Source organism: Pocillopora damicornis, chromosome 3 (genome assembly GCF_964200805.1).
Source record: "Pocillopora damicornis chromosome 3, jaPocDami1.2, whole genome shotgun sequence".
Lineage (NCBI taxonomy): Eukaryota > Metazoa > Cnidaria > Anthozoa > Scleractinia > Pocilloporidae > Pocillopora > Pocillopora damicornis.
Genome location: NC_142672.1, coordinates 363,705 through 384,135, shown reverse-complemented (window position 1 = coordinate 384,135; position 20,431 = coordinate 363,705). Strand labels below are relative to the sequence as shown.

General features: G+C 38.2%; 4 protein-coding genes and 1 non-coding gene across 12 annotated transcripts in view; 2 read left to right on the top strand and 3 right to left on the bottom strand.

Annotated features, from left to right (window-relative positions):
• LOC113674005 (kinesin-like protein KIF15) overlaps positions 1-1,794 on the bottom strand; it is a 34,701-nt gene extending 32,907 nt beyond the window's left edge. Inside the window, exon 1 of the mRNA XM_089199637.1 lies at positions 1,632-1,794. The gene's annotated coding sequence lies outside the window, so the exon portion shown is untranslated. The remainder of the gene's footprint in view (positions 1-1,631) is intronic.
• A 1,114-nt stretch (positions 1,795-2,908) lies between these two features.
• On the top strand, positions 2,909-7,114 carry LOC113673973 (beta-1,4-N-acetylgalactosaminyltransferase 3). Its single transcript, XM_027190452.2, has 5 exons — positions 2,909-4,090; positions 4,371-4,564; positions 5,068-5,330; positions 6,130-6,389; positions 6,497-7,114. Exons 1-5 carry the CDS (start codon positions 2,993-2,995, stop codon positions 6,797-6,799), a joined length of 2,118 nt encoding a protein of 705 aa, XP_027046253.2. The 5' UTR covers positions 2,909-2,992; the 3' UTR covers positions 6,800-7,114.
• A 25-nt stretch (positions 7,115-7,139) lies between these two features.
• On the bottom strand, positions 7,140-14,935 carry LOC113673974 (uncharacterized). Of its 8 annotated transcripts, none has more exons than XM_089199658.1 (5): positions 14,412-14,886; positions 13,544-13,701; positions 9,636-9,937; positions 8,792-9,059; positions 7,140-7,877 (listed from the first exon to the last, which is right to left on the bottom strand). In XM_089199658.1, the coding sequence occupies exons 3-5, from the start codon at positions 9,914-9,916 to the stop codon at positions 7,452-7,454; spliced, it is 975 nt and encodes a 324-aa protein (XP_089055784.1). In that variant the 5' UTR covers positions 9,917-9,937; positions 13,544-13,701; positions 14,412-14,886; the 3' UTR covers positions 7,140-7,451. The 8 variants fall into 8 exon arrangements, with proteins under 8 accessions (XP_089055784.1, XP_027046257.2, XP_089055786.1 ...); XM_027190456.2 differs by having other exon boundaries at positions 13,544-13,643; positions 14,412-14,844; XM_089199660.1 differs by lacking the exon at positions 13,544-13,701 and adding an exon at positions 13,991-14,087 and having other exon boundaries at positions 14,412-14,716.
• A 26-nt stretch (positions 14,936-14,961) lies between these two features.
• Positions 14,962-15,032, top strand: Trnag-gcc (transfer RNA glycine (anticodon GCC)). The gene has a single exon. It is a non-coding gene; the product is annotated as a tRNA-Gly (tRNA).
• A 562-nt stretch (positions 15,033-15,594) lies between these two features.
• LOC113673962 (transmembrane protein with metallophosphoesterase domain) lies at positions 15,595-18,882 on the bottom strand. The gene is made up of 3 exons (XM_027190437.2): positions 17,630-18,882; positions 17,028-17,193; positions 15,595-16,566 (listed from the first exon to the last, which is right to left on the bottom strand). The coding sequence occupies exons 1-3, from the start codon at positions 18,417-18,419 to the stop codon at positions 16,233-16,235; spliced, it is 1,290 nt and encodes a 429-aa protein (XP_027046238.2). The 5' UTR covers positions 18,420-18,882; the 3' UTR covers positions 15,595-16,232.
• Positions 18,883-20,431: the final 1,549 nt, after the last annotated feature.

Sequence of the window (20,431 nt, the reverse complement as noted above, 5' to 3'; positions counted from 1 at the left end):
AACACTGTTTAAGGTTAGACAAACAGATAAAGCAGGGAACAAGCGTGCAAAAATTTGAGCCAGCAGATTGGAATCCGCCCGAATGTTTCATGAAAAATTGCTTTCAAATTCCAATATATATCTTCAATTAGAATTCGTACTAGTACACCTCAAATGGTCATACATAGAAACACGGGCTCAGTTCTTGAATGAATTTGATTTTTTTTTTAAATGGCGGTTACGCAGGCGCAACTCAAGACAGACAAGCAACAGCTTGATATGTATGGTAACACAATGGAACGAATACTAATGCAAAATTCTTATTTCCAGTTGGCACACATTATATTTTACACGGCCAACAGTTAGAGAGATTACAAAAAAAGACAAATCACATCTTCGCGCACTTTTTACGAGAAAGATCTTTCAAAATTTGATAACAGTTAAAATTTATTATTCATGCTGCCTTATCGCAAACATTATGAAATTCCGCCAATGTTTACAAAACAGGGAATCGAAGCTTTGTTTTGTCACAGCAAGGGCTCGCATAATGATACTTCGTGGGATGTTGTGGTGTCCTTGGCAATGAAGCGGTCAAGGTGATCTGCTGGCTGACCTTTATGACTCACTTCACCAAGGGTTTTGAGTTACCGAAGAATATTTCATTGCTGCGGCGCCGATCAAAACTCGTGAATTAAAGTACAGGGCGGGGTATAAATTTCAAACTATCTGTTCCAAACGAATCAATTTTTATGGTTAAATTATCCAAAGGCGAGATAACACTACGGAAAAAGTAAATCGGATGGTGTGGTAAATTATCTTTTTGAGTTTCCTTATTCGTCGGTTATGTTTTTACAAATCTACAAATTTTGTAGGTTATCGTTCGCAAGCAGTGTTTTTTCGAAAGTCGATAGTAGGTGCACTCTGTTCTATTTTGACGAGACAGGATATGCTGAACTTCTCTGCAATATATTGATCATAAACACATTTAAAGATTTTCTGGGCAATTCTTATCCTATTGACAAAAGACTTCTGTCTGTTGTTCCTCAAACAGTTTAAGTTTTAATCCTTGACTTTGTGAGTAAACTGTTGCAGTCCCTCAGGTTCATCTTTCCTCAATCTTTATATAATCATTGTTTTGTTGGTCTGGTCTGTAATATATGCTTGTTGCTATATGCAGATGTGATTTGTCACTTCAATGTTAACTCTTCGATGTGAATGATAAAGGCAACTCGTCACTTTTATGTTCACATTTAAATACACAATTTTAATAACTGTAACCGAGTTTTACACGGAAACTAGTGTGGACCTTTGTGGATTAACAATTAAATTTGCCTCGGCCACGTGCTCTCGATTTTACCAAATTAAACAAGACAAAAATGGGATAAATGTAAACAAAAAAACCGACAATTGGTCAGCCATAACTGCGAACGAATTGGTCGATAAACCAGTGGCGCCAAAATGCTGCTTACCTTTTCGCACAAACGGAATATGCGTTTTCTTGCGGGCTCAATCGTTAAACAGAGTTAGAGATTACCGCAAATCCCCTTCGATTTCAAATATTCACTAAAGGTTAGAATTATGAACTTTGTACGAAGTAGCCGAACACTGTTCGCTCTTAGGTGAATGTAAAAAATGATTAGAAATCATCCCACCTGCTTCTTCTGAAGCAATACTCCTGGGACGATGTCTCTTGTCTTCTATATTTATATTTGCACTCTCTTCACTCGCGTAGAACGTCAACGGGTTGAAATTTGAGTACGACAAGGTAAGAAGTACAACAATAACACACGCTTTCCATCTGGCCCGAAGAAGAATAAGCATCACAGAAATAAAGCAATCTGATTGGCTGACTCGCTAATTGTCCTCGCACCTGCTGACAACTAGCATAAATTATGCATTTAAGTCCTAGGACCTAATAACAGTAAAACGACTCCTGTCGTGTCAAAACCTGTAATTTCGGCGCGTTCAACGTCTGCTAATCAGCAGATTGCCTTCCTCATCAAATCGTAGTTTGTACTCATCACCAAAGCAACATTTTTAGAAAAAGTTACTTCATTAGATTAGTGACGATTTAATTTGTATTGCTAATTAATCCTATTATCCGCGGCTTAAATCCTCTTCACTTCATTGACTTTCCTCACAGATATCCATGTCTAAAGCTCCTGGACTGACGGGGTTGCAAAGAAAGGGCAACATCTTCAAAAGATGCTTATGATAAAATTTGATCAAAATCAGTTCTCACGCAAACTCGGATATTTTTGCTGAAACACAGACCGAATACTGTAAATTCAGCGAAGACCTGTTTATTCGAACCTTACGCGAGTCATTATTCAATACAGTTACACCACGATTGGTATGTAAATTTTTATGTAATTATTAAACGTTTCTACGTGTAAGCGTCTCCATGTTTACAATGCAGCAAGGGATTCTGGGAATCACTAAACAATGGGGCTCTCTGAGATACCTATCTTGTGGGACATGAAACCCAACAGGGTCGCTTGAAAGGCATGTCTACCTCGTCTATCCTACGTAGTTTCGTCTTTCTTCTCTGAGTTTTCACCTCGCTTAAGTCGTAGTACTCCACTTACCAACCACACAACTGCTATAGGTAATCTAATCAAAGGAAGCCAATAGAACCTCCATGTTGTTTACATAAAAGTTTTTCTCGGGTCTGTTGGCCTTCAGTTGCTGTTCTTTTGAACAGTGGGAACTCTCCTCAGTAGGCAAAGTTGAATTTAATTCTCATGTTTCTTTACTAAGTTTCCCCTTTGCAAACTAATGAGGAGTTTATTTTTTAAAAAAAGAAAAACTGAATACTGATTTATCCTATAGTTTAGAAGCATTATAGCACAACGCTGCTTTAGTTGCTAAGAGAGAACCTTTCTCTGAGAAGAATGTATGGACGGTATTTAAATGAGATTTTCCGCTGTTGAGGTCGTCATTAAAAAAAACCTAACTCGTTGGAAGCTAATCAACCAAAACACTAGTCGACAATTCGGATTTTGGAGAAACGATGAGCGTCAAAATTCTGCGTTTGTGCTACAATAACATCAAAAGGAAAAGAAAGCAAGTTCTGTCGACTTTATTCTTCTTTCTGTCATTTACAGTTTGTTTTTACATTGCTTTTCAACAGCCGAGGAAGTCCTTCATTTTTATTGATGATGTCAATCGCTCTTCGGAAGAGTTGATGACAACATCATTTTTTGAACCGAAGCAAGGAAAGAGTTTGCTCAGCGCTCAAAGCTACCAGCAAGAAACCTTTACTAAGGAAAAGGATATTTTTATTGATGATATAAAGAGCGTTAAAAATTTAACTGGTTTGCTATCACACGGAGACAGTGATTTCGTAGCCAATAATATTAACTATCCTTCAGGTGAACCTCCTCCATTCCGCGCAGAAAACCAACCGGGCCAAGATGGAAACAAAACGTTCTTATCACGAGGACATTTAAATCTCCATATTTGGGATGATGTGTGTCACTTCCAAGTGGAAAGTTTGCGTGAATTTATCCTATTCCCACATGCTCCATCGAAACGAAGGTTGTTGACTTCCTCTTCTTCGTACGGTGAAAACTTAAAAAACTTTGGGGAACGAATGTTTGGCTTTATTTCACCATCTATTAGCGGTGAGTATTACTTCGCCATTTCTTCGAGTGGAAATTCGGAACTGTGGTTGAGCTCCGATGATTCTTCGGCAAATCTTCGGAAAATTGCTTTTCTCGGTTCTCGTGAAAATCCTGGTCAAGGACAACCTGGAAATTATTCCCAAAACGCGACACAAGTTTCTACAGCTTTCTACTTGACAAAAAATAGGAAATATCTTATCAACGTACTTCACAAACATCATTCTGGCAGAGTTCATCTGTTGGTGACTTGGAGATTAGAGGGTGACACGGTATTCGGTATTGTGACCAGTGAATATCTGTGGGCTGCTATGAATGACAGTCACGTGCCTGATAACGCTGTTGGATTGTCTGATTACCAAGAAGGGTCACAACAATCACGTGACTTCATTCTACCTTTTGTTATTTGGGAAGATATGAAGGCTGTGTTGCCTGAGTGTTTGTATGAACCAAGCTATTTGGTCAAACATAAACTGATTCGATTCCAGGTGAGTTATAAACAACAAATGGCCTACAAAATAGTGAAGCCTTGACACAATCACAATTTCCTGAAAATATGTCCTTGGCAACTTATCTAGACCAGCAAACGTTGTTCTTACTTGTTCAAGTGGCCGACAACAATGTCAGGTTTTGCAAAAAGCTCCACTGCTGAGGAAAAAATCGAGAGAAACCTTTTCTCGAAAGAGCATACATAGAACCAGCTTAAAAAGTTCAAGTCAGATTTTAAAAATATAAGGTACGATGTGTTTTTGTTTTTTTTCCTTACAGGGTGCTCGAAATAAAAGTAACACACATTTTGCTTCAGTTTATCCTCCGGATACCACTAATAACTCTCTCGCATTAATGGAAAATGAAGATATCTGGTGGCAGGAAAATGCAGCTGGCAATCTTCTAACAAATCCGAACAAGGCTCAGGGTGTGGCCCATATGTTCATGGATGCTTTAGAAGGAAAATATCCTCAGTAAGTCAAAGTTGTAGTATATGGGCCCAAGCTCATAAGCTTTAAATGCTGAGTACCTCTAAGGGTTTGCGATGATAAAATATGTTCTTATAGTAGCTATGTCATTATAGCAAGCTTAAAGAAAAGTTTTCTGTTGTTAAATATTTGCTTAACTTTCCTGCGCCGCTTTTCAGTTTAATGCATTGAATAGTAAGGTTATTGGCTAATATTGTTATTGTTGAGTGAATTCAGTATCTAAAGGCTAAACTGCCAGTTTCCAATATAAAAAAGAAAGCAGTGTCCAAGTCATTTATTAGCTTCCAAAAAGATCCCTTAATGACACGCATTGAAGATCTTTATTTGTTTAACAACTTCTCGTATTCTGAATGAGCATGTCAATTTTATGCTAATCCCTCAAAGACTACCACTTACACAGCTTGCGTGTCATAATCAGCTAAGAAAGCATTTTGTCTTCTAGTCAGGCCTTACTAAAGGCTTGTGTATGTAACATTATCTTCTTATAGGCATTACGCATTTCAGGAAATAGTTTCAGTTGAGCACGTACTCGACCCTCAGAAAGGCGATCGCTTCCTTCTAGAATTACGCTTAACTGATAGACAAAATCGGGGGAGCGTGCTGTTCTCCGAATACGTGTACAAGCCCCTTGAAGGAGACAGTTTGTGTTATCCTGCAGGATTCCGCTGGAAGAAAAATGCTATTGTGAATGTTATAGTTCCTGTGAGAAAATCTGGTCGCTGGGCACTTTATTTTATAAAGAACATTGCAGGTATTTTTAGACTGAGGCTATGTCGGCATACCTTTATAAACATCCGGCGTAGGATGTCGGGTAATGAGGGAGGCAGTGTTCCTGAAAGGCTAGGAACTATGGTCTACTTTATGCGATCTGTTGCTGTATAGAGGTGCTGAAAAAGTTGAACTTATCTAACACGTTATTGAGTGAAATTATTGAAAAGAGTGCAGATCAAAATGAGCGTACTGCGCCGCGCACTGGATCTTTCGCTTCCTTTTGGCCTGAGCCCGTGTACTTTTTTAAAATTGAATTTACTTAAATTTCATCATCATAGTCATGGAGCTTGTAGGTAATTCTCTCTTGTTTTAACTCATTCAGTCCCAGCACATGTAATGGTTAAGAGTTACAAAAATGTTTTAGTAAATTTAGTCAGCCCCAGCCAATCAATGTTAATCGCTTTTTTCGGTAAAATGTGAGTCTCTTGTTCTGACTCTAAAAAAAAGACGGGAAAAGTTTTTATTGTAGAATCTTTTTTGTGATTTTCTCTTGCGCGCTAGTATATTGCATTTCAGGCTATTTAAGTTAAGACAAGGTTTTCGCATTTTTCAAAACTTAGCCAGTGGTCATGTGGTACAATACTTATTTACTGCAGGAGTGGGAGGACGGAACGGAAAAAATAAACAATACAATACAATACTTTATTGAAAACTTCCCATGGAGGTTTTTCAGTGACAAAGTTTTGGCTCTCTCTCTCTCTCTTATATTTTCTCGTGCGGCCTCTCCCCCCTCCCACTCAGTCAGTAGGTACATATTCTTCCCTTATTACTGTTTACAGAAGTAGTTCGTCAAACTCAGGACTTCAACATACACGTCATCATCGTTGACTATGAGAGCAAGGACATCGACATAGAAGCCGTGCTAAAAAGGAGTTCTATTCAGTGGTACTCGCTGGTGAAGTTATCTGGGGACCAGGACTTCCAGAGAGCCTTGGCCCTTCAGCGTGGAGCTGAGGCTGTAAAGGATCCTCATAGCATACTCTTCATGTGCGACCTTCACTTAAAGATCCCTTCACATCTGATTACCACCATCCGCAAGGTACATTGGTTTTAGAGAATTGCCTAATGGGAATCAGTGAGATTTTACAACTTAACTTCGATTGCTCGTAGTCAAACACTTAACATCAGTATTACTTAATTTTTTAGCACTGCGTAGAAGGGAAAATGGCTTTCGCACCAGTAGTGAAAAGACTTCGTTGTGGTTACTATCCTGAGCTTCCATTTGGTTACTGGGAAACACTTGGATTTGGTCTACTTGCAATTTATAAGTCTGACTTTGATCACGTGGGAGGAATGAACGTACAGGAGTTTACTGGATGGGGAGGAGAGGACTGGGAACTACTGGACAGGATCCTTATGTCCGGGATAGAGGTGGAGCGACTCAAAATCCCGCATTTCTATCATTTTTACCATCCATCTGTTGGTGGCAATCAAAGGGTAGGAGCGTGAAAAGTCTTCTAAGAAAGGTCACTCGCTTAGGTGCTTGCTGAGCGACAAATACTCAGATTTCTCCATTTTGCGCTTAAGCTGAGGAGTATGTTCTTTAAAGACCGTCACAATACCACTGCAGCCGAGCGGAGGAAAACTTAAATTGACTGAGTGCTGTAAAATTGATATAGGAGGTTACTCTTATGAAAGATGCACTTGCGAAATGCAAGAAAAGTAGAGGCATTTTCTTTTGAATCGCTGTGCAATGTATGTCAGTGTACTTACTTAAGTTTCTCGGATTCGCTAAAAGCTTTTCGAAAAGAGAAAAAAGAAAAAGAAATATCATGATTGCGTTAAGCTGTTTTTTCTGGAATCAATCTTTTACTTCTTTCAACAATACACGTCACCTCAATTTCTTATCTTTGGGTGGTTTGAACATTCTCTCGGTAAAATGGACTTTGTTTAAAAAAAATCAACTTGGTCGTATTTCTAAGACACATTCTGGAAATTTAGTCTTCTAAAAAATATAATAATTTAAAAGAAAAGTTAATCAAAAAGATAAAAAGGAGCGAAGTTCTCCTCCAGTATAAAGGAACTTTAAGCATCCTGGACACATCAGTAGATGTGGATATTCTTTTATGTGGTCCATCTTTGCTGTCGTCTGGACCGCTGTTTAAACACTGACGGACACTGCAACAGGATGGATCCTACGGTGTGCCATATTTGGAAGGATTTCCCAGGTATGCGTCATCAGGTCAAACGAGTCAAGCCGGTTTGAATACGCCTTCATTCTCAACTTCTCGTTGCCACCACAGAGAAACATTTGTGAATTTATTACGCACGCACCACAACCGAATCGCGTGCAAGGCATGTTGGGAAGATCAAACCATTTCCGGTTACGCAGATCAAACATTTCTATGGTATCTAGCGAATAGTCACCAAGCGTCAGACCTCCCGCCACAACAAGCTTCTCACCCACGGCTACGACTGCGCACCGTCGACGTTTCGTGCTCATGGCGGGAAACGTTTCCCACTTCTCCGTTTTCAAGTTGAAACATTGGATTGTATCGGTTGGACGACCAAATTCGTCCCCACCCACCTGAAAATACAGTGATTGACACATTATTAGGTAATAAGATAACGTGACCACTAATTCTATTGTTTTGACGATGCAGAAGGGGCATCAGTCTGAGTTTAAGCGATGAAGTGTTATTATTTGTGAGGAGTCAATGCTAAGTTATCACTTCTTCCTATCCTGACCCTCCAGCCATTTGTTCGATTTCTTCCCGGGCTGATTTTTGACTAGGTCGTCGGGGCTTGCTCATTCCCATTTAATTTATTCCATTTTTACTGCGATTACATCGTCACATGATAAAATGATAATAACAATAATGATAATATTAATAAAAATAGTATTAATAATTACTGTATCAATTAATAAAACTGTAAGTCCATAACAAAGAAGTGGGGTAGACTAGAAGGGAACTGACGAACCATGCGTGTTAGTCAACCCATTTGTATCCCTTGCTGATATGAGATAATGTGAAAAGATGTAAACAACTAGACAACACAACAAACTAATCAAAGACCCAGTAGATCGAACACATGGAGATCATAAATGTTTGAGATACTCTTGTTAAATACAGTAAATGGTTTAAACCCGGGAGTAACATGTAATAATGTAGTTTGATCGTCTAGGTGAGTGTAGTCCTAGAAGGACTGTGGTCGGTAGAAGTGACTCACATTTCGATAACCTGAGCTGATGATTTCTTGATGATGACTTCCGCTCAGGTTGTCGAAACGTCAGTTACCACTACCGACAACAGTCTTTCTCAGGAATATACTCACCCGGAAGATCAAACTACACCGTTACACCCTTGTTAAAGCAATTAAAGGTAGTGGACGTAACTCAATCATTAAAGGAATGTTGGCGGATGAGTTCCAATCGCTTGTTATAGACACAATAAATATCGTGAAGAGTTCTCTTTAGAGGAAAAAAGATATTCAACAGACCACAGCAAAGTAATCTCCCACGATAGCTCCCCCAGATTTTGTACGAGCTGTTGGCATAGCAGGAGCTTTCAGCCATCTTTCAGTCTTCACATCAAAAATTTCCATGGAGTCCAGCTCTCTGTTATTAAATCCCCCTGCCACTAGCAGACAAGCCCGCGATTTATCCATGGTTCCACAGGAGTATGAGCGAGCTGTGACCATCGGGGCCAGTTTCCTCCAAGCTCGTTCTTGCCAGTCAAACATTGACACATTATCAAGTGGCTTTTTCCTGTAATAGAGAAACGAAAACGTTTCTCAAAAAAACTTAGTTATAGCGTTTGTTCCAAAATGTTTATAATGTAAACATAGCAAGGATCCTAGTTTAGTTTCGATCACTGTGAACTTTTTTCTTGGTTTTACAGCTTATGGCCAACCCGGAAAACTCGTTATATTCAATTTATTGTGACGATGTAAATGGCCTCTGTTACATCAGGAGGCCTAAAAAATCTAATTGTGTACCGCGCTATAATTTCATTGTAAATGTATGTTTCACTGTAAAGCGACTTATCGCCAAATACAGACATGGATCAATGCCTAATCAGCCTCAAATATCTTTACCTTTTGTGTGTTGCTGTTCTGTTGGCTCATAAGTACTATTTGGGTCAATTCAATCCAAGAGAATCGCAGGAAGTAAATCGAAGGTTACCCAAGTCGATTGTGGGGGGCTTTACATGTGCACACAAGGACTATTTTGTTCTCTATAAAGAGTCTCTGGACGAAAGACAAAAAGGTTTGCCGAGCCTCTTGGCTTACCTAACCCACGAAGCAAATCTCAGAATAAAAAACAACAGTGCAGTGATGTCACCTGTCAGATCCTCCAGCCACGAACACAGCACTCCCATAAGCCCCTGCAGTTAAACTGTCGCATTCGACTGGCATTGGAGGTAGATCAGCCCAGGTGTTTGTGTTCACACAGAATGCCTCTACTGTATCCAGCTCGAATCTCCCTTCGTATCCTCCACAGCATACTATGATGTCCCCTCTGAAGGTACTAAAGTCCGCTTTCTCGATCCCGTTAGCAATACCGTTGGATTTATCAGAATTCTTGATGACATGGAACTTAATCTCCTCAATCTCGTCAGCCATAGTCAGAAGAATTTTTATTTCCTGAAGGATGGAAGATTTATGTTACATCATGTACTCCCGTGTGAACCATATTTTAGAAAAAAAAATCCACAACAAGGACAACACAAAAAGTCAAAAAAGAAAGAAAATAGGCAAACAAAACGCAAGGAGGACCGGTTCAGCCTGGGTCAAAATACACAAAAACCTACCTACAGTTTAAAAACTTGTTAAAGCGCAAAAGAAATTGAATCCAGGTTGCAGCGTTCGATCGGGTGCAGTATAATTATTTTTTCTTTGAAGGCATCAATTGTGCTGTAAGCAAATCTGCAAATCTGATTGGTTCATGTGTCATGGACCAATCGCTGATATACTTAGCGATCTCATTGCAAGTTCTGTACCCTTATGGTATTCCACGTTTAGGCTCATTCTTTTGTTTATATTCGCCTTCAGGCTAAATGTATCGAGCATTCGGGAAACTCAAACTTAAAGTTTGTTTTTATCATTGCTCCAGCAGCAACTTTCTATGAAATTTCAAAATTAGTCGGTATATTTCACTGTAGCACAGCGGTCATAAATTGACTGCGGGGGTCAAGGGTAATCTTCACTACTTTGTTTAGGCAAAAAAAAACCACTTTTAGAGACCCAATATCGGTGAAATATAAGAGCTTGTATTCATTTTATGCAAATTTATCTCTACAAAATTTTAGACTCGAACTTTTCATGTTCTTCATGTAGAAGTAGTTCTTGTGAGTTGAGTGTTGAATAACTTCTGCATTTTCGCTTTCTGTACTATTTCTGTGCTTGTTCCCCTTGTACTCTTGCCTCTGAGAGACCTGAATTTTTTTTAATCTTGAACACAACGCTGAAGCCCTAAAAAAATGAGTAATTTGCAATTGGCGATGTTTTCCATGTGTTAATACATTAATCAGGAACTGAACCCTGACCGCCTCATTTCAGAAAAAGTTGGAAGTTTGTCTAAATTGTTCACGATAATACGAACAAACCTATTCAGTCTGCAATTTACGTGATTACTAAATATAACAGACGTACGGCACATGAGTAGTGTAAGTACACATTACCCTGAAAAAGAAAGACTGGCATTCGAATATAACAAACCACTCAGACAAACAATACTTCTCTTGACCTCAATATAAGAAGTTTCCATGCATTACAATACGGCCAAGAAATTCCCTATTCTTCTTTTCAACTGCGGTAGAGGAACTAATGATCTCCCTACAGTTATGGATGCCTGTATGTTGTTATAATGTACATGGGGAATGTTTGCAGAAGGCTGAACTCAAGGGAGGGTTGATCCAAAGCGTTTAAATATCCGCGAGGCCATAGATTGTTTAATATCAACAGAACACAATGACTTGAATTAACTTTGCGTGTCACTGAACAGAATAACGAAATGTGTACAAACCTTACATCGTTAACAGTAGCACACTGAAACTTCAGGCCGCAGAGGAAACGCAAGTGTCGCCCTATTCCAGTTATTTCTTCTATTATGGTTTATGCTAATCCAGAGGATGTCGTCTCAAATTAGAATTTCCTTTTAAAACAGCCCCTTTACCCTTGACCACCCAAGCCTGTTTAAAAAGCCACTACTGGGTATCAAAACGAGAAATTAAGCGGAAAACACCGGAATTTTTCAATAAAAGATTGTTTCTTGCAAATTAATCCTCCGAACGAAACGGTAATAGAAAAAAAGTAATGATGGTTTTCTGTGTTTAATAAAGAAGAATATAAACCAAAGAAAAAAAGGTCAGCAGGTCAGCTTTTTTACGGTACATTTGCCAAAGAAACAAAATTTAAGCACCATAATTTTCTAAATCGACGAACGACTGCACGTTTCATCGAGAATGCAAGTTCGCGCGTCCACGATCACTTGGTGAGAAGAATCGAGGAGTGGAGCACCACACAAAGAATTTAATTTAAGCTTTGCCTGACAATTCAAGGACGCCTGAATGTATAGCGAACAAGATATTTCAACTTGGACCGAATGTAACTTCATGTACTCGATTAGTGTCCGAGGCAAGCGATAAGATAATTGTGGAGTCAAGTAACAGCAAGATTTCTAAGTACCTACCTCGGTTTCGTCGACCAAGCGGCTTCAACGACAGGATTTAATTTATTCTTGACGCTGTGTCTCTGGGCCAAAATAAATTTCCTAGAACCTGTCGATAGGTCGCAAAATTTCAAGGTATAAACAATATCACCTTTCTTTCACTTGCGGGATGGCCTTGAAATTGAACCAAATCGATCAAGTTAACGCGGATGTTATCGTACCATCTTTTAAGCCAGTACACTCATATCATTACCTTATGCTCAAAGCTTCGCTAGTAGACAAACTCGAAATTCGACTTCCACTTTTCGATGATTTGCATGAAAAGCGGGTTAAAATTGCCTAATGTACGTGAATTTGCATAACCAAGACTTTGAAAGAACTCACGCTTTTGTGTACATTTCAAAATGGAAATATCATTAACATGAAGCAAATGCCCGCAAAAGATCCCTTTTTTGTTTGCGCAAGTTCTTTTATATTGACAAAATCGGAAGAAAATGTCACAGCATGTTATCACGCAATAAAATTAAAATATCAAACGTAAATTTATGTTATCGCGCGTAAAGAAACTGTTACATGTGATTCACGGAAAGAAGAAGCGTTTTATTCTTTGCTAGACTTCCCTTTTATGAGTAAAACGGAGCATTTGAATTTTTCTCGTAAAATATCGTACCTAAGCATATTTTCAAGATCAGGGAAAGATTCTGAAAAGCAGAAAAAAGACCTTTCAGATATTGTGCTCATGCTGACGTGATCAAAATAAAACTATCTATATCGTCCTCACGTTCCTCGTTCCACGTAGCATTTTTGAGAGGTGATTGAGGAGTTTTCATTTTGCAAACTGTTCAGATTTAAAATCCTGCTGGTTAATCGGAAGATTAGGGTAAAACGTGCAAAAAAAACCTATTTTTTTCCGAATTTAACATTTCCTCCGCACGGTCTAATCTCTCTCCTGAGGCCCTAAGTATCCATCAATCAAACGAAGAGGCCTTCGACTTATCTCAAGTTAAACAGCTTTTTGCCACTCGAACCTTTTATCATAAGTTAGGAAGAATAAAGGTGATTTCTATCAACTAGAGGACTTCTGAAAGTCTGTTTTTGTTATGGCTTTGTGAATTCGTCCCCTCCTTTAAAAGAAATCAATTTGTCTGTGGAAAGAAGGGCGGATGAACGCAGGTTACAAACCTTTGATCTATGAAGAGTCTTTTTTGATGATCGCTTGTACTTTTCACTCCCCAATTCCCGATGTATATTGGTAACATAGTTAGTAGAGGAGACTACTAACTATGTTGGTAAGTTAAAAATTGTTTTACCAAAGGTATTTTAGATACGTATGTAGTATATGAGCTTTCCAGTCTATTTGGAATGTGAGTTTACTCTTCCATCATAACGACCTTTCTTACACGATTTAGGAAAGTTAAGTTCTGTGGAAACGATTACAGCATATTTGCGTTCATGAAGGTCGGGTGACATTGACGGATGACACAGTTCATTCAGACGTGGGGCTCATTTCAAATGCGATAGAAAATCTGATACTTGTCGGAGAAGGAAACACTCGCTGAGCTATAAGTTGACCGTTGTACCTGGACACAGAATTTCCTCCTGATGATCTGACTGAACCGGTGGATAGGCTTTAAAAATCTATTTCATCTGCATATTTCGTCTATTTCCGTGCATAGGGAGCTGTGACAAAAAGCACACTCCAGTGTCACGCAAGTTACACCAGACACAAAGGTCACTCCTAAATCCAAAGACCAAAAAATAATGGATAATTGAGGAGGAAACAGAAGTTGCTTTTTTTTTTGAAGTGATCATTTGAAAAGAAAAACGTTTACAAACATTAAACCAAAACAACGCCAAACAAAAAAGGCTCTAGAAATTAGAAATGAATGGCGTCGCTGGAAGGAATGGAGACCATTTCCATATGGCTTCGTTTCCGCGCTCGCTTCTGTGGTGATTTCGATATGCGGAAACTTAACTGTGTACGATAACCGAAAGAATACACAGGATACCAGAAATTAGAACGTTACCTTTCAGTGGCTCTAAGCTTTCTTTGCTTTGAATTATTCCTAATGTTGATTAGACAGTGTCCCGGTGGGAAATGAAACAAGCGTTACTCTCCATAACCTTGTGGAACAGAACCGCCCAAAATAAACATCTCCTCAGTCATTTAAATAGAGCTGATCATAGATTTCCTCTATAAAATGCCAAGTTATTGATAATCCTTTGTATCGCTATGAGATCATTGTCTGTAAACCTCTATAAGAAGGAACAAGTTTCCACGAGATGTAGACAGGAAACAATTTGGGAGCTGTGAAGATGGTAACTTTGAAATCTGTTTCATGACAGCTCGGTACCCAAACATCTTACATATTGAAATCTCCGCGGAAAAATCTTAAAAATTGTAGAGTAAAGAGATCTGTCGCAAACATCTTATATTACCTCACTTACCACTGAGTACTGCTGGCAGATTTTTGTCAGGAAACTTCGACTGTGCGAATATCACTTTTGCGAGGAGGTTCTGTTCTGGTTATTATCCAGTTACCTTGGTTTGTATTTAAATCTGTTTTGTTTCAGTGTCTTATTTCCAGTGTTGATAATTTCCTGATGTTCCTTTTCTGCAGATGTGTGATTGTTGTGAAATTCTGTCCACTACCGCAATTTTTCTCGCGTGAAATCTCAGGAAAACATACGGAGGGAAACAAAAATGAAGTGATTTAGAGATTGCTGTTGCAAAAATTAACCCAGAGATGCCAAGAATTGATTGATGTTTGACATTCAATGACCTTGATGTACCAGAGATAATCATTCGACGATCTGTCCAATAGATCTGTCAAATCCCTTTCGCTTGGTCATGTAGTTATACTGTACTCAAGTTCCTATCGATCAACTTCCTCCTCAGGGTCTCATCCCCTCTCCTCCTTTCCTGGCCGCAGATAGAAAGAGTTGCACACTGCTTACTACATTGAAATATTAAAAAAATTTGCAATGTTATACGCTTGCACTGGTGGTTCAGTGGTAGAATTCTCGCCTGCCACGCGGGAGGCCCGGGTTCGATTCCCGGCCAGTGCATTATGTGGTTTTTTTTTTTTTTTGTTGTTTTGTTTCGCATACATAGTTCATCTATATATATCACTATTTATATATAAGAATTACTTTCTATTATGCAATATCTTCCTCAGCCAATAAATGAAATCGATGAGGACCGAGAACAGGCAGTCTGCAATCAGCTGAACTTTTGCTTTTTTAGCGACGTCATTTAGGGAAAAGGAGAAGACAGGACGGCAGTTCAGCCCTCTGCAGTCTTAATCAGTGATTTTGGAGGAAATCATGGAACGACTCTCTTCTGCTTGTAATAAGGTGAAAGGGGCAATTGATAAGTAAACTAAACTTGTCACTAGGAAAGAAATATTGGTATCAAAGAAGTGTTAGTTACAATGGGAAGAAAAATTCTGAGAGAAACTAGAAAAAGAGATTCTGCCACTTGAGAAGTTATTGACTCTTGATACTGTTGGTTCTTTCATTTAATTTTTCGTAAGGATAGGCTTGAAACTCTTTCAAAGTGAATTGTTCTAACCACGCACAAAAAAGGACCCAAAAATAGGAATAAAAAGATGAATGAGAAAATACAATGTAGATGAAATACATATTCATTATTAGACAAAAAAAGGTGAAGCATTTTACAGAGTATGCTTATGTTGACCTGTTTATTAATTACAATGAAATAGTAAATCAGTAGTATATCAAAAATGATAAATAAAATTACAAACTATCATTATCTTGATCCATATAAGTTCGAGTGAAGTGGACTAAAATCACACTGTCAAATAAATAATGATACAATTATAAAAATAATAGAAATAATATAAATAATGATAACAATAATAAACTTTAGTTAAAGATGTTATGATACATAAGAGTATAAAAACTGATGAGCCAAAGCACCATGTGAGCAAGTGTTGAGAAACTTAGTCAAGTATTACCAAATAAAGCATTAAACTATTAAAAGTATTGTGTTGGATATCAGTCAGGTAAAAGACCCTTAGGATCTTATATGTGGCAAAGATACGGCTAAATGGAGAAACTTCATTGTTGCCAAAGATTCCAAGGGAGGAGGTGAAAGACTTAAGTTAGGAATCTTTTTACCTTGACTATCAACTGCACAAACCCAATTTACCAAAAAATCATGGTGATTCACTTTTTCTTAACACTGCTCCAGCTGCAATAAATACCCCAAATGGTTCCCCACTAAAGTAACTGATTGACAGAAATTCATAGCTTTGGGGTAGTTAATGAAAGCACAGTTATCTCTCCTACAGAGCCAATTCTCAAAGGTACAGCAGCAAAACATGTTCCTGAAGTAACATAAACATAACTTTCTTTATATTTATAAAGTCCAGCAAAAAATGGATTGAAAAAATATATCAGTATGTTCATGGGAAAGAACTGTCCTCCATGAGTGTGCCCTGACAATATCAAATCAATGTCCTGATACTGGTCCAATGCTTGCTGGGCAGCCTTTGGTTGGTGTGCCAAGAGAACTGTGAGAAACCTGCTGGATCTGCCATTTAGGGCTTGTGACAACTTCATACCATGGTTCTGATACCTGCATTTATAAAATTAAATTTTGGTAAAGTTAGAATTGGCTTTACTAAAATGACACAAAAAATGAAATACGAATAGTCATCCACCATCAATCATTATGTTTTCCATAACTTTACTTTAGAATTTCATGGATTTCTTTCTTCCACTTCTACACTGATTGGTCCTATAAGACTGTAATGACTTTTAATCTCACTTCACTTAACTAAGAATTTCAAAGAAATCAAGTAAGAGGTTAATACACTCTTATAATCATGGGAAGGGGGGAAGTGGGGTGAGGTTTTTTATCAATTATGACCAAAGGTTTGAAACAATTAAATAATAATGCCCTGAATCACACAACAAGGTTGTGAGAATAAAGGAAATGATCAGAAATTAAAGAAGCTCCTCTCCTTGTCAGCACCTTGGAGAACAGTGCAGAGAATATGCATTTTGATGTTAGAGAGTAAAGGGTAAGAATGTCACCTCATACGGTCAGCATCTGGATCATCTACTCCAGCAAGATATAATTTGTCTCCAGGACTGGCTTTGTTTGAAATAATAACATGCGAGTTGTGAAGAGGTTGAATTCCAAGTTGTTTGAGTTCTTCAAGCCATGCATCAGTATCTCCAGTGTAATATTCATGATTTCCTACCAATAATTAAAACAAACACTCAATGACTACTCAACTTTCATGCTTAGGAACCAACTAAGGTTAAGAACTAGCCTAACAGGTATCATATCACAGTTACTACAAAAAAAAATTATCAAGAAAAACTGCCATAGTTTTAAAAAGTTTGTTCTCTCAGGCAATAGATTTCATATCTGCCATATGGACACTAGAGGCATTATATATTTCAGAGGACCTTCGGACAACAAGCTAGTGAACTCTACAAGCCATGTGCAAATACTTGGCAGCAGTATATGTTTATTTTTCAATTCATAGGTAGTGGTGTCATCAGATCTAAAAGCTTAGTCCAGTGTCCTTTCTCCCTGTGCAAATACACCCCCTCTTAATGCTAATCAATCATATTCCCCCCTCAATAATCGATCAACACACAGCAACAGAGTGCCAACGTCTACATACCTGTAACAAAGTATGATCCGTACTTTGATCTCAGCTTCTTGAGAGGAAATACAACTTTTTTCAAGTTTGCCACGGTAGAATCCACCAGATCTCCTGTAATGACGATGATATCCGGCTTCATAGCAGATACCATCTTCACAACTCTTTCGAGAGTATCTAATCCAACCAAAGGCCCGAGGTGAATATCTGAGAGTTGTACTACCGTAGTACCATCAAAAGATGCCGGTAGTTTAGAAAGAGGAACAGTAACCCGTCTTATTTTTGGTCCTTTGTAAGCCGTTGTTAACCCTTGTATGCAAAGAAGTAAAGAAAAAGTTGTAGCTATTATGGTTTTCCACTTGTCAGGATTGGGAATTCTAAAGCTGCACATTCGTAACAATCCAAAAACAACGCTTAGTACCAATAAGTTAAAGAAAATCAAAATAAGAAGACCTAGACACGTAAATGCCAGCATGTTGATGAAGTAAGGCTCCACACTGATAAGCATTCGACCAATGACAAAACTGAAGAAAGCAAGCCCAAGAAAAGTAGCGAGAACAACATACAAAATCCAGTGAGTGAAGACTAACACTCTTGAGTTCGAATGCCGGTTCGGAAGTAACACAGTTAGATTAATCCAAACATAACGCGAAATAGCGCCAAGTACCAAACAAAATACTAAAAGAAATTGAACTCTGAAAAGGATCATCTTCTTCTTTGGTTCCAGATCAATCACTACAGTTACAGCTATTGCTATAGCCAACAACATTGCGATTCCTCCAAACACACGGTAAATCCTCATGTCCGCCATGATTAGATTCGTGCTTCATACCCAGTTTTCCTCGATTACTTCTCCTCCTGGACTCGATATGTTTTGTGATTCTTTTGAATTTATTAAACTTACAATGCATATGGTATATCATGAACAAGAACAATAATATTAGTTTAAGTATTTACGAAAAGTTGAGATTGTAGTATTGTCTGGAGTGAGATGATGTTATAGACGCTTCTTATTCAGGGTAGCCCATTCAGCTACGTGGCTGGTATTTGGAGGGGCCCTGATATTAAAACTAACAATACAGTAGTAGAAATTAGAAATAACATATAAAAACTAAAAGCTCATTAAGGTACAATGAAATATTAAAAAAATTTGCATGCAGTCCTTCAGGGAAAAAGTTTAAAAATAGTAGTTACTAAAACTTGTAAATTTTTTAATCCGATGCTTAGAATTCTGCAAGGACTCAATTTGCTTAATGGTTTGAGGCAAATTAAATAAGGTTGGTTGTGAACATCTAAATTTTCTCTTTCCCAAGCTTAGCTTTGGTGTGGGCAGATAAATATCATCCTTCCTTCTTGTATCATATGACTGGAATTGGTTATTCTTGATAAAATAATCACTGAGGTACTCAGGCACTAGGTTATTTAAACATTTCAAAACTATAATAAATTTGATCTTTTTCTTGGAACAGTTTCCAAGTCAGACAAGCCTAACGCCTCGATAGCCTAGTCAGAGCTATCTCTTCTGATAATGATATGATAGAGCGAGCAGTTCAAGTGCACCTGGCCTCATTCCTCACCAAAAATGCCGTTCTGTCTGAACACCAATCAGGGTTTCGCAAACGTCATTCCACAAAAACTGCTGTTCCGAATCTTTCAGGCTACATCTTAGAACGCATGGACAAACAGATAATGACAGGGGCTGTCTTAAAGAAGGCATGTCACCTCGTAAATTACCAGTGCCTCCTAAACAAATAGAGCACTATGGAGTCCGAGGTCTGGGTCATGACTTGTTCAAGAAATACCTCCGAGGCATTACTCACACTCAAGGAGTAAAGTACGAGTGCAACTTATCATCCAGTCCAACACTCTACTGTTACAATAACATTTCTTTTCTGGAAGTACAAAGTATAAACACAAGAATACCTCATCGATGTAATTGAAGTGTTTAATAAGAAATAAGACGAAGGAAATCTGCTGCTTGATTTCTTAATGCACACTGAGAACTTTCGCAAGGCGGCCGACAAACAGCTTGTCAGAGGGAACGCTTCAATTGATCAATGAATGATTTGACAACTGAAAACAATGGGAAACGTCTCCGAAAAAAAATTGATTCGCTTGTTCTCGTTTATGAGCGGAACAGTGTAGTTTTGTTCAATATATCTTTGGGATTGTTCAAGTTAGTGGGGTGGGGTTGGGGTTAACTAGGTTCGAGTCTGCAGGGTTCCACTGTATCACCAAAAAGAATGATAGTAATATAAATATTTCTCAAAAATACTGAAATAGCAATATCATTTGATTTGTACAACTCACAAAAGACCCAAGCAAGGTTTTAAATCTCTTTCAAGGCCTGCTTTTGTAAGTATAATGTTTCCTAAGAGATAAGTAAAGTTCTTATTCCACACAAATATTGCAAGTCAGTTGGCACATTAGACCCCGTGAAAAGTAGCAAATGGAGTTTCTTGCATGTTAGCCTATCACATTTTTGTGTGAAGGGACAAACCCATTTGTTAACGATCCTTTTAAATACCTTTTTTGGCCATAACCAGAGTAGCAATTGTTTGAAATCATATGTTCTGTTTTCTGCCACTTATGAGTGTGCGGATAGTAATAGTAAACTGTCTCTAACCATCTTGCCAATGAGGTCTTTAATTTCCAAAATCTTGCCATCAAGTTCTTGAATTTTTAAAATCCCTTCAGCTTAGCTTAGGTTACTGGCTATATTTTGTAAGCAGAAGAGAGAGTTTGTGATTCACAATTCAGGTTATTGCATTGTGAAAAAATTGATGATACTTAGGCTAGGTTTATTACTAATGTAATTCACCA